Source organism: Parasteatoda tepidariorum, chromosome 2 (genome assembly GCF_982258835.1).
Source record: "Parasteatoda tepidariorum strain Cologne lab strain chromosome 2, Ptep-v5.0, whole genome shotgun sequence".
In the NCBI taxonomy this organism is placed as follows: Eukaryota; Metazoa; Arthropoda; class Arachnida; order Araneae; family Theridiidae; genus Parasteatoda; species Parasteatoda tepidariorum.
This window is the reverse complement of record NC_141756.1, coordinates 36154129-36169163: the sequence shown is the minus strand read 5'-3', so window position 1 is coordinate 36169163 and position 15035 is coordinate 36154129. Positions and strand designations below refer to the sequence as shown.

Below are 15035 nucleotides of genomic sequence, written 5' to 3'. Positions count from 1 at the left end.
CTAAAATAATGCATCGGTGAAATCAATTTTAAAAGTCAATTTAAATGCGGCGGGGAAAAGTTGATGTTGCGGACTGAGGTTCGGCAATGTGCTAGAAGGAGATGATTTAATTGTGCAAGTTGTTCAATGCGTCTTCCAGAGTCACTTTAATAATGTATTTGATTGTTGTTCTGCAGGCCAGGTTTGAGAATAATTGATGGCCGATTTGAGGTTGAAAATCGTTGCCACGACTTACGGAATTCAGGACAGTCGCAAATTATCAGCCGGGTATAAATGACGACTTTGATTTGGAATAATAATATAAATCAAAAACGTAATGATAGCATAGAATAATACTAAAACAATATTATTGCCGTCAAATTGTCTTAAATAAGGAATAATAAATATTTTGTTCAAGTAAAGGATAATTTTACCACTTTTTTTTAAATATATAACCAATGTCACAAAGTGAAGTCAATATCTTTATTATTTGATGAGTCAACGAACAGTGAATTCAAGAACCATATAACCACAATAATGAGGAACCGGGTTAAGATCATCATCTTTTTACTCTCATTTTAAAGTAATGCAATCACAACTTCCTCTGTCTGACGTACCTGTTCAGGGTCAAATATATTCATTTGCCAACCAAAAATTTGAACGTCATTCGATTGATGAAAATGTGTGGGAGGAAGCATCACACAGAGCGATGTTTAGCATTCAACTGACACATTGGAACTGTGTCAGCAGAAATAATTTTTGAAATTTGTTTTGTTTTCATTAAATATTACTTCAAAACACGAAATATTTCATTGCGAGTGGTAATATTTTAAGTATACTCTTATTTATGAATTATTTAGATTTGTATGCTTTTGAAATTAATTTGTATGAACTATTAAATTTCTTCAAACTTTGAAATATTTGGCTTGACATTGTATAGTGCAGACAAAATTTAGAATTTTTTTTTATATAATCATGAGAGGAAATATGTTTGCTTTTTATTAATTTGATTAAAAATATAAATTGTTTAAAAATGCATTTATTTAAAAATAGCTTTAAAAATGAATGATTCTTTGAATTATTTAAGCAAATTCTTTTAAAATTCATTTTTCTGGTGAAAAAATAATTTTTAATTTCGCAAAATCCTCCCATCAAGCACTGTACAACTTTTAATCAAAAATACATAGATTTTAGTTTGTTTAAAAAATGAACTAAAAATTATCGGTAATAAATTATAATTTGATATTTATTTATTTTTATATAATTTATATTTATATAATGAACTTTAATTAATTATATTATTAATTGTTATATTCATGTTATTAATCATTTGTATAATTAGCATTTATTTTCACATAGTTTTTTATTTATAATTATTTATAAGGAATGAATCAAAAATGAATCAATCTTTAAACAAATTCTTTTAGCTAAAAAAATAATTTTTGATTACATGAAATCCCGTCAAACGCTGTTGAACGTTTAATAAAACATACCTATATTTTAATTTGTTGAAAAAATATATTGCTTCTGTTATTTTGTGTTTACAACTACGTTCAAGAGTAATAGTTAACATGCGTCGTCATGGTACGCGTTGCTATGGCGACCGCTCCTGTTGGGTGCTACTCTTGAACAAAGTCTATAATATAGACTCTATATTAAGTACTGAATTTAGATAAAAAGTACTGAATCTTGTTAAAAAAATTTCTCATCAATGTTTTTATGCGAAGACAAATATATATGTATATATGTATCTGTATATGTATAAATATATATGTATATATGTAGTATATGTATAAATATATATGTATATGTATATATGCATATTTTTGAAAAAATATTTAAATTCCATGTATTAATTTTTGTAATTACAGAGAAAACTGAAAACAAATACATTAAGTGAATTTTGTAGTAAAAGTTTCAAGGTCTCAAATTTCAAGTTTTTCAAATTTCCAAGAAAAAGCAAGATAACAAAACTAATATTACTGAAAAACTACAAAAAAATGAATATTCGCTTTGATGGAAAAAGGGCTTTAGTTACTGGAGCCGGGAAAGGTAAGTTGAATATATTTTTTTAAAACATTTTTTACCTCTTTGGAACTTTCTGATTGAGATAAAATCGTCTGAACATTTAAGTTTTGCTATTAGAAGTTCATGCTTCCTAAATATTTAACAGAAACGTATTTAAAGAATATCTTTAAGTAATTTAAAAAATTAAGTTTTGGTCGAAAAAAATTATTAAATTTAATTGCGCTATATGTCCATTGACTCGAAGCAGTGAATAGATTTTTGAGATCTTCTTTTAAGTTTTTTTTTTTTTAATCTATTATAACTTTTTTTTCCTTCAAATTATGTATTTTTTATTTTTTGTATTTTTTTTTAAATTTCTTTTCTTCTTTTAATTTTATTTTTTTTGAAATCGGAAAGTAATTAATATTTCAATCATTTACTTATTGATTAAATACTTAAATATTTATATTATTTATATAAGTTTCCATAGAAATATATTTACAGCAAGACATTTGAAAAGAGACGCCTTTTATCCATTTTCTTAAATATCATGCATTTCTTGCATAATTTTTCTTACCCCGTGTAATTTCGAAACTTGTACATTTTTGAATTTCTTAAAAATTAAAAAACACTGGACTAGGATTTTTTTTTGGTACACAAGAAGGATAAATTAGGAAAAAAGAAGAATAGATTTATTCTTAGCTATAACTCTTTTTAAGTATGCATATTTCGAAGAAAATCAGAAGTATTGTAAAAGACATGCCTCTATCATTTTCTTTTTAACAGTACAGTACGCGCGTAAAATATGAAATGGACCATCCTGAAAAACTTTTGGTCTAATGATCGGATCTTCGTGTTCTAGGACTTAATCCTAATGGCTGGCCTAATGGCTAAGGGGGTGACCTCAGATATACTAATTAATTGAAGCAGATTATATTTTAATTTACAAAATCAAACACGAAAACGTCCTTTATCTTAATATATGTATATATATATATATATATATATATATATATATATATATATATATATATATATATATATATATATATATATATATATATATATATATATATATATATATAAATATATATAAAAATCTGCTATATAAACTTACTCTTTACATTAAAAAAATAGCAGTTACATTTTTCAAAAATTATTATTCTACAAACCGTTTTACACTTAAAATTTTTTTATTAAGCATTAATAGTATGGCATTTAAAGCAAGAAGGACAAATAAACCGAGATGTAAGCATTAAATCTCATGAGTATCAATCATAGTCTGTTTAAACTCAAGGAAGTTTCGCTGTTTCCATCTTAAACCAACAAAAACTAGATCCAACAAATATTAGTCCGCCAAACCTTGAAGCAAATACCTAAAATGCACAATATTTTTCGGTCACTGACCCTTAATACGAAATCATAAAGTCAGTGTAAGAAATACCGGGCAATGGATTCTAACCTTAAATATCAATAAAAAGAGTCCTTACATCGTAAGAGACACTCAAGGTTAATATTGGTTAAAGTTTATTTATTAATTATTTATAATGTATTGCCTCCTCAATATAAATAACGTAGCTTCGAGTTTTATCCGACTGAGCCTAGATTTTTAATATTTCATCCATATTTTATTCAATACATAGCCATGTAATTTTCCCTCGAATATATGTTATGATAAAAACTCAAAATCTGGTTAGTCCTGGACTTCACCGGTAAAACCTATCTTTAACCAAATTGTCTTGGTAAAAGTCTGAAGTATACTTTAATATAAGACAATTCCAAGCTTTTGCGGTAAAACCTAGGCATTGCCAAGCCATTTTGGTAAATCCTTGGTTTTAATTGGTAAATAGTGAGATTTCCTAAACTTTATGCTTTTACAGTAACTTATAGATAAAAATAAACTTACCAAAATTCTTTTGAGGTAGATATTTTGATTCATTTTTCATATATATATATATATATATATATACCAATTCGCGATCTGGCCGGCCAGATCACGAAGTGGCCACGATGTTCCGGCCAATGTCCGATATTTTCATGTTTCTTGATTTCATTTGAGTCAAAGTAAAAAATTAAATTTTTTAAATTTTAATTTAAAAGCTTGTCTATTTTTTATATTTTCAAATTAGAAGATTTATATTTTTAAATTAAAAAAGAAAACAAGAAGGGGCAATATTTGCAAATAAAATTTTTAATAAAACAACTAAATAGACAATTTAATAATGATTATTAAATTAATGATTATTTAATAGACAATTTAAAAACTTCTATTTTTTATATTTTTAAATTAGAAGATTTATAAGAATTATTTATTTAATTACAGAAGGCCGCCAAAGTAAAATATTCTCTGACCGTTTCAATTATTTCGCACTTTGGTAACATCGTGGCCACTTCGCGATCCGACCGGCCAATTCCCGAAATCAAGAATATGTCGGACTTTGGCAGTAATATGTATATATATATATATATATATATATATATATATATATATATATATATATATATATATAAAGAGAGAGAGAGCCGCCAACACAAGACTCTTAGCCTCTCTCAGAAAGCAATGTTGATTAATGTTTATTACTGTATAAGGTTTTGTAATTAGCCTTATTAACTAGCACTGACACGTTTAAGTAAATACGTATACTGTTGTAATTTTTGTCTTAAATGTGTAAAGTATAAATTTGAATTTTATGTATTCCTTAGGTTTTAAAAGACATTTATTACTTCACTCAATTATTGTAACATATAATGCATGATAACGATATGTAACGCATGTATTCGAGTTTTTAAATTAAACATTTAACTTATCACAATTTTTGAAGTTCATAGTTTTTTTAGGAGGTTTTATCTTGAAATAAACAGTCACTGAGAAACAATATTTACATTCTCTACATTTATTGATAAAAATAGTTTTCATTTTTATCATACTTCAAAAACGATAAGACTTTGACAGTATTTGAGCTCTTTTATTTCTAGAAGAAAGGAAATAATAACTAATAATAAGCAAAGGGTATAATAATAAGCAAAAATAAAATTTTTACTTCAAAGCAAATCAATGTGTATTAAAAAAATATCGATTCAGTTCAATGAAAAAAAAAAGCTATAGCTACAGGAGCAGGAAAAGTTAAAGTACTTAAAAATATTATTTTAGATGATTTTTTCTTACTTCAAATAACTTATTTTATGATTTTGATTTGAACTATGAAATATGTTTAGAAATGGTATTTCTAAATATATAAAGACGGTTTCTTATTTTCAAAGAAATGCCAAAATGGCAGGTATTCTACCATTTAATAATAAAATGTAAATTTAATCTTATTCTTTAATCAATATTCATTGAAATCTTTTACTCAGTTATAGCTTTTCAATAGAAACATTTGTTGTTGTTGTTTCTAATCCCCAAGAGGTCCATCCCAATTAGACCAATTCCATAAGTCCAAAAATGTCCAGGAAGTCTAAAAATAGATGAGGTTTTGAAAAAACCTCGTCGATCTTAAAATCGATACAGTTTGGAATATGCTCGGGCGAAGCCTGAGCAGTCCTACATATAGAAACATTTAATTCAATTGATTGATAATTTTTTTAAGTGTCGAATATATTGGCAAATAATATTTGAAACTATTGAAGACCAAAAATATTTTTATTTCCAATGAGCTGCACAAGTGCGCACACATGAGTAGACCTAGTGCGTTCTCCAGAAGTGGTATCTACTCTTCAGGACCACCACAATTGATGAGATACCGTTGGCCATGTTAATTTGGACGTCTAGTTTCTGCCACACTAGATGGCAGCACCAAGACTCTTATTTGGATGCTAAAAAACCAAAAATATAAAGTTAACTATTTATGGCTTCAAACAATATCCTTCATTTGCCTCCTGTTGAAATTTGAAAAAAGTTTAGGGGAAAGTCGAGTAACGGATACTTTTTAAGGCAAAACATAAGTATAAGTCTTATATTTTTGACTTGTACACGTTAGTGTAAATTTATTATTTGAAGAAGAAACATTTACTCACCGAGCTATGGATTTCCTCTGAAATGCGATTACTAAGACACTCCGTAATATGTTGGTGAATATATTGACTAATATAAATTTAATGATGGGATCGATGGCAAAAATCACTGAGTCTGCTTGCATCATTATCGATGCAAAATATATATTGCAAAACTAAAATTATCTGCTACCCTCACAGTGGTTATCATTGTAAAAACCATGCTTAATCTAACGTGTGTAAACAAAATTAGCACATGTAAGATATATAATAATTTATACACAAAAAATATTGACAAAAGTTTTTTATTTTATTGAAGAAAAAAAATTTCACACTTTTAAACCAATAGACTCAGAGAATAATTGAAATTTAAAAAAAGGCATAAGTCCTTTTGCAGTCCATAAACAACTAATGTTTTTGGAAATTAAGAGTTAAATTTTTAAGCCTTTCGTCTTTTTAAACATTCTATTTCTCAGAAGTTTTGAAAGTCATCTGTTTTCTTTCACATCTGCATCGTTGCTAAAATATGTTGAAGGACATAAAATAAATAGTAATTGACTAAATTTAGGAATTAAAAATATTTCTTTTGTCACTTCTCAGAGAAATATTTTGGGCTTTTTTTTTAAATCTGAGATGAAAAGCAAACTCAGGATCAGTAATATATTTAAAAAAGAAAAAGATTTAGATAAAAATGTATCTACATATATTCTGACTCGTTGTCTTGCTGGAGCTTTTCTGCTACCGGTAGGATTATGGGTAGGATAGGATTAATATAGAAATGCCTATGAAACGAAATATTAGAGTTACATATCGAAAAAAGAAATTTAATTCGGTGCTATCTCTAATAGATTGTTATTTTTGAAGCGAAAATAATTTTTACCTTATGAATTAATTACTTTTTGTCATCTAGTTTTCACAATGTGCTCAGGCCTGTTATTATAAATAATATTGCACTAATTTTTCCTATTAAATTAGATAATTAACTGTTGCTGCATAGATAAACTATCAACCACGGGCTCATAGCATGATTTTTAGCGAAATGGAATCGCTGCAGAAAGCAATTGTAAATAAATGTCCATAAAAATAAATTAATATAATATTATCAGCATTATAATAAAGGACTATTTAATTTTTTTCCAGATCCAAAACAGAAGACACTTATGCAGTACATTTAAAAAAATAGTTTTTCATATTTATTCACTTTTCTACTTTTTATTTTTATATTTATTAATTTGCCTCTGTTTAACTCAATTTATACCTGCAACTCGAGAAAAAGACGATTACTGATAGACAGACACATGAACTATGATCTTAGTGTCAATTGATCGTTTATGTGCAAGAGGGCGTGTAAAAATCGTTTCTCCACATAAGTTGGAATGTCAATTAATTTGAAGTTAATAAATACGTCGTATCGAACTTCGAATTTGTTAAAATATTATTCTTGAGGCATTATCTATCAATATGGTCACCATCTATTATAGCAACTATTTGATTTTTTAAAGCCAACTCTCAATTTTTGCCTATTACCCCAGGCAATCGCAATGACAATCAATCAACTAATTTTCAAATTTTTAACTGCTAAAATCAAAATTAGTATAACTCAAAAGATTACAGGTTCCCAAATTTAGGTGACTTGCTGTATGTAATTTTAATCTCAAGAAATGAAAATTTAAAACACATTTAATGTAATTTTTTTCTTTATGTTAACTTTTCGACCAATTTCGTAATCTAAAATTATGGAGTCTGTATGATGTAGAAATTTGAAAAAATTCCCATCCTTTTAAAAAAATGCTTTTATTCGGATAAGGTATGTTCTTATGTCTTATTTCGCAAATTAAAATATCATTTGGCCTAATTAATGAACATATTTTGGCCTCTGAAGCATTAAGATTGTAATTTAGAAGGTAAAAACTATATTACTAGATCAAAAGTTATTCAAGTATTCCGTTTTTCTAATTTTGTATACTGTATTCTGCGCTACGAAATATTACCAAATTCACAGTTTCACTAACATACATACATAAAGGGTCATGTTTAAAAACTATAAAATAACTCTATGACATAATTTCATTTTTTTTTCAAATGTATTGCACAAGACACTATTGTTGAATTAGAAGAAAATAATTAAGTGTCGCTCTACTTTAATTGATTTTGAACTAGTATTGGATAAACAGCTAAAACCATTACACTCATTATTTTCGCGTTAGTATTAAAAAGAATTTTATTATAAAACTATAAGAAATAACTGAGTAATAAATTACTTTCCGTTTTTTTTGCGCAGGTATCGGAAAAGCTGTTACTACTAGACTAGCTGAATGTGGTGCTGAAGTCGTAGCTATCAGTCGCACTCAGCCAGATTTGGATGAATTGCAAACAATAGTAAGTACAATATCTTTAATTCTACAGTAAAAATAAGCAATGCTACATCGTCAGGTAAGTTGCTATTTAACAATTAATTTCAATGTACAAAGGTTTTTAGAAATATTAAATAACGTATTAAGTATTTGTCTAAAAGTAACGTTTGTTTCAGAATAAGAATATAAAAACGGTATGTTTGGACATCAGAAATTGGGAAACTACAACAGCTGCAATTGAAAGCATCGGACCTATTGATCTATTGGTAAATAATGCAGCGATATTGAAATACAAAGATTTTGGGAACATGACTGAGGAGGACGTAGATGAGTATGGATTTTTATATATGAACGTTATAAGAAACGATAAAAATATGATATGCTTAAGAAAAAAAATCTACTTAACTTCAATGCCATATTAACTTGTGTTCCATATTGGATAAAATTAAGAAATTCGAATGAGATGGCAAATTTAAAATTTTACTTTAGCATTCAGCTTTAGATTTTTATCAAAAAATATATTTCCCAAAACCTTTGAATGTAAGTTAGAAATAAAATATCTGCAATAATCAAGTTCAATTAAAGAGCCAAAACACATTCAAGTTTAGCCTATCTTAGCTCTTTAGCTATCAAACTAAGCGTTGTCTACTCTTATTTCGAAAATGGAGCAAAACGTCAAGTTGGAGAAAAGCCACAGTTTTGTGAAAATGAAAAGCGTTTGTGGTCTAATATTTTAATATTTAAGAATTTACTAAAAGTCGATGACTCGGTGGCATTAAAATATAAATATTATACTAATGACCTCAAAAAAGCAAAAATATTGACTTTCGGTTTTATCTCCAAATCTGCGACATTTTATGGTTCATCATACGGGTGCACGGGAAGTGTTTACTTTGATTCAATTTTCAACTTAATTTTTTGGCTTTTATGTAAAATTTAATATTTTAATCAACTTCAAAATGTTACACCTTTTCGTTTGTCTATTAATAATATCATTGTTTTGTCAGTGAATACTGCTACACTGCAAATCAAAAAGTTTGGAAAGTTGGTCAAATGTGCAACATGGTGTTGCATCTTTAGACTTATGAATATTACACTTAGGATAGCACTCATTTTTGGTTCTTTTCTTCCAGATTTTTGAGTTCATAGAAGTTGGTTATTAATGTATTTAAAGTTTATTTTTTATGAAGTTTTCAAGTTGCTTTTACGTTGTCTGAAATTCAGGATTAAACCACAGTTTAGAGGACCTGTACTTACTGTAAAATTCAATTTGCAGTAAAATATTATACCGTATTAGAGAGATACAGTGATTTTACGGTAATTATTACGGTATATCAGATTTTATGTTCCGTATTATGCTCCAGTAAAAATAGATTTTACTGTTCAAAGTATCGGTACCCTGAGTATTAATACTTTTAACCGTAATTTTGGTCTAGAGATTTTTTACAACTCCGTACTTGATCCGCTATAACTCAAAGAAATTTCATAATGATTTCGAATCTCAAATTATTTAGGCATATTTGATACATAAAAAGTTTACTTATTGAAGGTAGCAAAAATTTCAGAGAAATTTATTTTGCTTACTATCACTTAAAATCACCTGTTGTAAATGCCTTTGATTGATTCAGAGAACAATATTGTTCCGACTTGCAACAAGCATAAATTTTTTTATAAAATTTTTTTTTTTAAAATTTCGTGTTTCATCTGACTGAAAATGAAATGGTATTTCTATAACTAAATTCTATTTTCATAAATACGTACTTTGGTTTTTTTTCTCCATTAAATTCATTAAAATAATTACTATGTAAATAAAATACCAAAAACAATTTCTTAATCGATTGTCTGTAGAAACTGAAATTGTCATCAACCTGGCTGACGTACCTGTTGATATAGACACCAAAAACATATACTGATCGCAAATTTTTCTTCTGGGGGACGCATTTGTCCGAAACTGCATCACTCTCCCTTTCTTCATAAATTCCTTTTAATTATTACTATGTAGTGATAAATAGACATAATATGCTATTTAATTCTTATGTCTGTGAAACTGATTTAATTTCTTCATAGAAAATATGAAAAATATTTACAAATATATATATTTTTGTTTTGCAGAATCTACAACATAAATTTAAAAGCAGTTATAAATATTACACAAGTAAGTACATCAATACAATATGCAAGTAAGCAGTACAATATATGTAAATAAAAAAAACTAAACTCGGCGACACTACAGCCCTTGCGGGCCAAGGCCTACTGTGCCCATCTCATTTTTTTTGACCTTGGCCTCTGAGGTGCAGGAGCAGATGTTCCGGTCAGGTGGTCAGCCGAACGCGGAACCCCCAGTGTTTAGTTCCCAAGCGTGCTTGGTACTCATTTATCGACCCACTGAAGGGATGAAAGGCTGAGTCAGCCTTGCCTGGCCCGAGGCACGACAGCCTTGCCTGGCACAGTCAGCCTGGCCTGGCACCCTTTGGCACGACAGCGCGATGCGCTACCGCTCAGCCACCGGGTGTCATATATGTAAATAGATCAATAAAATTACAATATACAAAGAGAAAAAATTTTGCTAAATTTGCAGCACTGAATGGAAGAAACATTTCTGGTTAAAAAAAAACAGAATTCTGAAAATGAAACCAAAATATACAGTATTTAAACCCTTCATATGGTAACAGTTCATCAGAATTTCTGAGTTTCAAAATTATATTTATTATTACCTCACATTTGGTAAAAATACAAAACTGAAAAGTTAATTTAATCAAATAAATGGTTTCTATACCATGCTCTGAAAAATCATGATAAAACTACGACATTTTACAACATATACCAAATTTTAACAAATATTATAAAACAAATTTATTATTAATTTAGCCAAAATCAGTACCAAGTGCTTCGGTAAAAATAACCATGCTTTTTGGTGTCAGAAGAGCCAGAAATACTGTAAATATTACCATATTCTGATAGTTTTGACTACATTTTTTTTCTCAGGGTATTTATGAGTTTTTAATATATAGTAAAATACTCCTATTGAAGTATTTTAAAATTTATATAGCGGGAAAAAATAGTTATTTAACCCAAAAAAGTAAATTGTTGCAGTAAATAAGCTTCAATTATCAGCTAAAATGATCTATTTAAAACTATCTATTTTAGATTGTTGTGAATGGCATGAAAGAGCGAGGAGTAGGTGGATCCATTGTAAATGTATCCAGCATAGGAAGTTTTAAATGCATGGGTAGTGTCGGCATATATGGCTCAAGCAAAAGTGCTGTAGATCAACTAACAAGATGTATGGCAACCGAGTATGGCCCTCACAATGTAAGATGTATCCTATCACATCATTTAATTTAGCATACATTTAAATATAAAACACTCTGCTTTTTATACAAATGCTTCTTTCTATAGATCAGAGTGAATGTTGTAAATCCAACGGCTATACGCACGAACATGGCAGCTCAAGTATTTGAAGAAGGTAATGAAATGGGAAAGACATTAGCAGAAAGGACACCACTACAGAGATTAGGAGGTAGGAAAATAACATGTTATTTTGTGATTAATTTATTACAAAATAACATTTTTGTTAATAAGCAAAAACGTTTTAACTGGACCTCTAAGAGTGGGTAAATTATAATTTCTACTTGCCAAAATATCTGACCTTGTCTTCATTAAGCATGAAACAGTGTTTTTGTTTCTAATGCCAGTTGCCAATACCAGCAAGCCTATTTGGTGAAACCATGCGAATTTTTAGGCAGAGGGTGCATTTTTTTGTTTTTCTGCGATGCCATCTATGGCCAAAAATACAACTTTAGCCACACACGTCACAGTCTGTTTTAAAAGGCGGATCCATTCATACATCCATTCACTCATCTAATTCTTAATTTTGATGCCAATGATAATCCATTCAATAGTAATTTTTACCTGAATCTAAAAACAATCAATCTCAAATTCAGTACATTCAGAGGTATGGATTTACTATGGGAACTTGGAGGGCTTTATGATCCAACTGATTCAACGTGCACCAATTACCATTTACTACACGGGGAGTTTTCGAACTCACGACCAAATTATGTAGTATTGCAAATGACTCTACCTTTCTTGTAACCGGGCAGCAAGAAAAATTTCTGGAAAACCCCTGATCATTTTGAGCTTTATTTTTAATAGTACAAAAACTACATAGAAAATTGCTCGAAACTTTTTACGTCAATAAGATATTCAAATAAGACTTTTTTTCATTAGTTTCCAAATATGATTCGTAACAAAATTAAGAAAAAAAATATTTATTTTTCCCTCATGCGCAGTATTAAAAAAAAATTCTTTTAAATACTCATATCTTTAGAAACGAATTTTTTTTAAATTTTTAAATTGCTCCAAAAATTATTTTAACTTTACTGAATATTTTTGAAGTTATAGCAAAAAAATAAAAAAACGTAAGACAAAAAATTAGTTCTTTTTGATAAAAGTGTTCATATCTCTATAAATATTTAAGCTAGAATTACAAAATTTTCATCAGTTGTAACAAGCTTATAACAAGCTTATTGCTTGATTTTCTGGCACAGGGTGTTTAAAATCACTAATTTTCCTTCGTAATTTATCATCAGCCCTCAAACCTCTGAAAACTTTAAACTTTATTGAAAAGTATGAAAAATCACATGAACTAAACAACTCTAAAGTTATAAAATAATCCTCTGAGTATTTCTTGAGAAATTTCAAAAAGTGAAATTATCTCTTCCATTATTTTAGGGCAGTGTTTGTCTTGCAAATAATTATATGTCAATATTTTTCATTGAGTAGGAAGGAAAAATGCAACTTCACGTGAATTGATTGTCTCTCATCAGTTCCCTTTCAGAAACTATGATAAGACTATTTTTTCCTTTTTATAATATTGGAGTGAGATAATATATTTAATGTGTGATATTTTATTTTACTTATCATTCTTTTATTACTTTCTTAAATGGCGAACGTAACTAAAGTATTTGTCATGCATTATAATAATTTGTCACGCATGCTTTGTGAATAGAATTGGAGTCTTAAGGTTACGTGGTTTCACCACCCTCCTCACTTTCCCCTCTCCGTTTCATTGTTTTCTAGAAATCTTACTTTTTCTCAACGACTGTTTATCCCAACTTCTTACTATCACGTACTGCCGTGGAAAAAAAGCAAGATTTACCGAAACCATGAGATAAAAAGTGTGGAGATGAAGAAATTACTTAACCCTGAGACGTCTATTTTATTTACAACGAACATAGGCCTTTCCCAATATTAACTTTGACTCATTTTAGTGCATGTGGTCATTTAGTAAGATATCAAGTGGTTTTTGAATATCAAACGGTCGAGAGTCTGGGATTTTAAAGAGCCTGGCATGCATACTCAATCACTCAACATAACATGATTTATTAAATGCCTAATGAAGGCCTTAAATGAAAAGATAACTAATTGAGTGGTTTTTTAGAAATACTAATTCAGTTGTAAGTCAAACAATCTGTGTACCAAACTTGTAAAAATTGAAATTATTTCTTGAGATAAAATTGCTAAAGAGCTTTTCCTTTCTCATAGCACTGCTGCATCTTTTTAAATGATTGTACTCATTGAGTTAATGTTTCGGGTTTTAAACAGAGATGAAATATTTTCTTTCTAATAATTCAATTTTGCGGTAACAAAACACATGTATCTTTTTTTCTGTTTCCAGAGGTTGATGACGTAGCCTACCCGATCCTGTTCTTATTGAGTGACTATGCGTCCTTAATTACTGGAATCAGAATGCCTATTGATGGAGGAATCACCAACGTTTTCTAGGATAATTTTCTTCAGTGTGTATCAATATTGTTGATACTATACTCGCTCTTTCTTTAAAATGCACTTCGAGTTCAAATGTTAGTGTAATATTTTTGTAAAAAAAGCACATTATAAGTTAATTCTTTTTTTAATGAAATTATAACTCAGATAGGTGGCAGTTGAGTGACGCAATTTTATTAAAAATTAATCATACCTTTATTTAATTATTTTACACTTTATTTATACTTTTGATGTCGTGTTTATATATTTATTATGATTGTAATTAATCATCTAATAAAAATCATTCTTCAACAATGTGTTTAAATATAATATTTATATTTAAGTATAAGCATTTCCAATTCTTTTTATTTATTGCTTTTTAACTTTTAAACCAATAGATGGAATTCTGCAGAGTAAAAGGCAATTAATATACATTACAGAAAAACACGACAAATATGAAGTCAGTTGCTAAGAAATCAGTAATAAAGAAATAATACGTTTGATTGAAATGACTCGAAATATTACAAAAACAAGCTAAATCAAAAACAACGTAAGTAATGAAAAAAGTTTTATTTGAAGACGTGTAGCGATCGACGTGTGTTTTATTCACGTCTACTTATTATAAGATAAGCTCTATATTTCTTCAGAACTTAGAAAATGTTTTAAGGAATGTAAAAAAAAATTCGGTAGTTTGTCGTTACAAAACATATTGATATTTCTAAGGAATAGCTTTTAAACTATTGCCCGATGGTAAAGAAACAACTTTAAAAATAAAGCGTAATATCACTCTATAAATGCACTTATTTTGATGTGTTTAAGTTTTTGCGGCTTCCAAACTTTGCATTAACGCAGTCAAATATTACCAAAGCAATATTTATTCAAACAGTTTTTTTTAAGTACTAATGAGATTTTTTAAATTGGAACCAATTCTATTAGGAT

At 28.4% G+C, this 15035-nt stretch overlaps 1 protein-coding gene across 1 annotated transcript; it reads left to right on the top strand.

Moving 5' to 3' along the window:
* The first annotated feature begins 644 nt into the window (after window positions 1-644).
* On the top strand, window positions 645-14411 carry LOC107444828 (L-xylulose reductase). Its single transcript, XM_087157210.1, has 8 exons — window positions 645-800; window positions 1851-2031; window positions 8258-8355; window positions 8507-8661; window positions 10443-10485; window positions 11478-11642; window positions 11730-11850; window positions 14011-14411. Exons 2-8 carry the CDS (start codon window positions 1980-1982, stop codon window positions 14115-14117), a joined length of 741 nt encoding a protein of 246 aa, XP_087013336.1. The 5' UTR covers window positions 645-800; window positions 1851-1979; the 3' UTR covers window positions 14118-14411.
* Window positions 14412-15035: the final 624 nt, after the last annotated feature.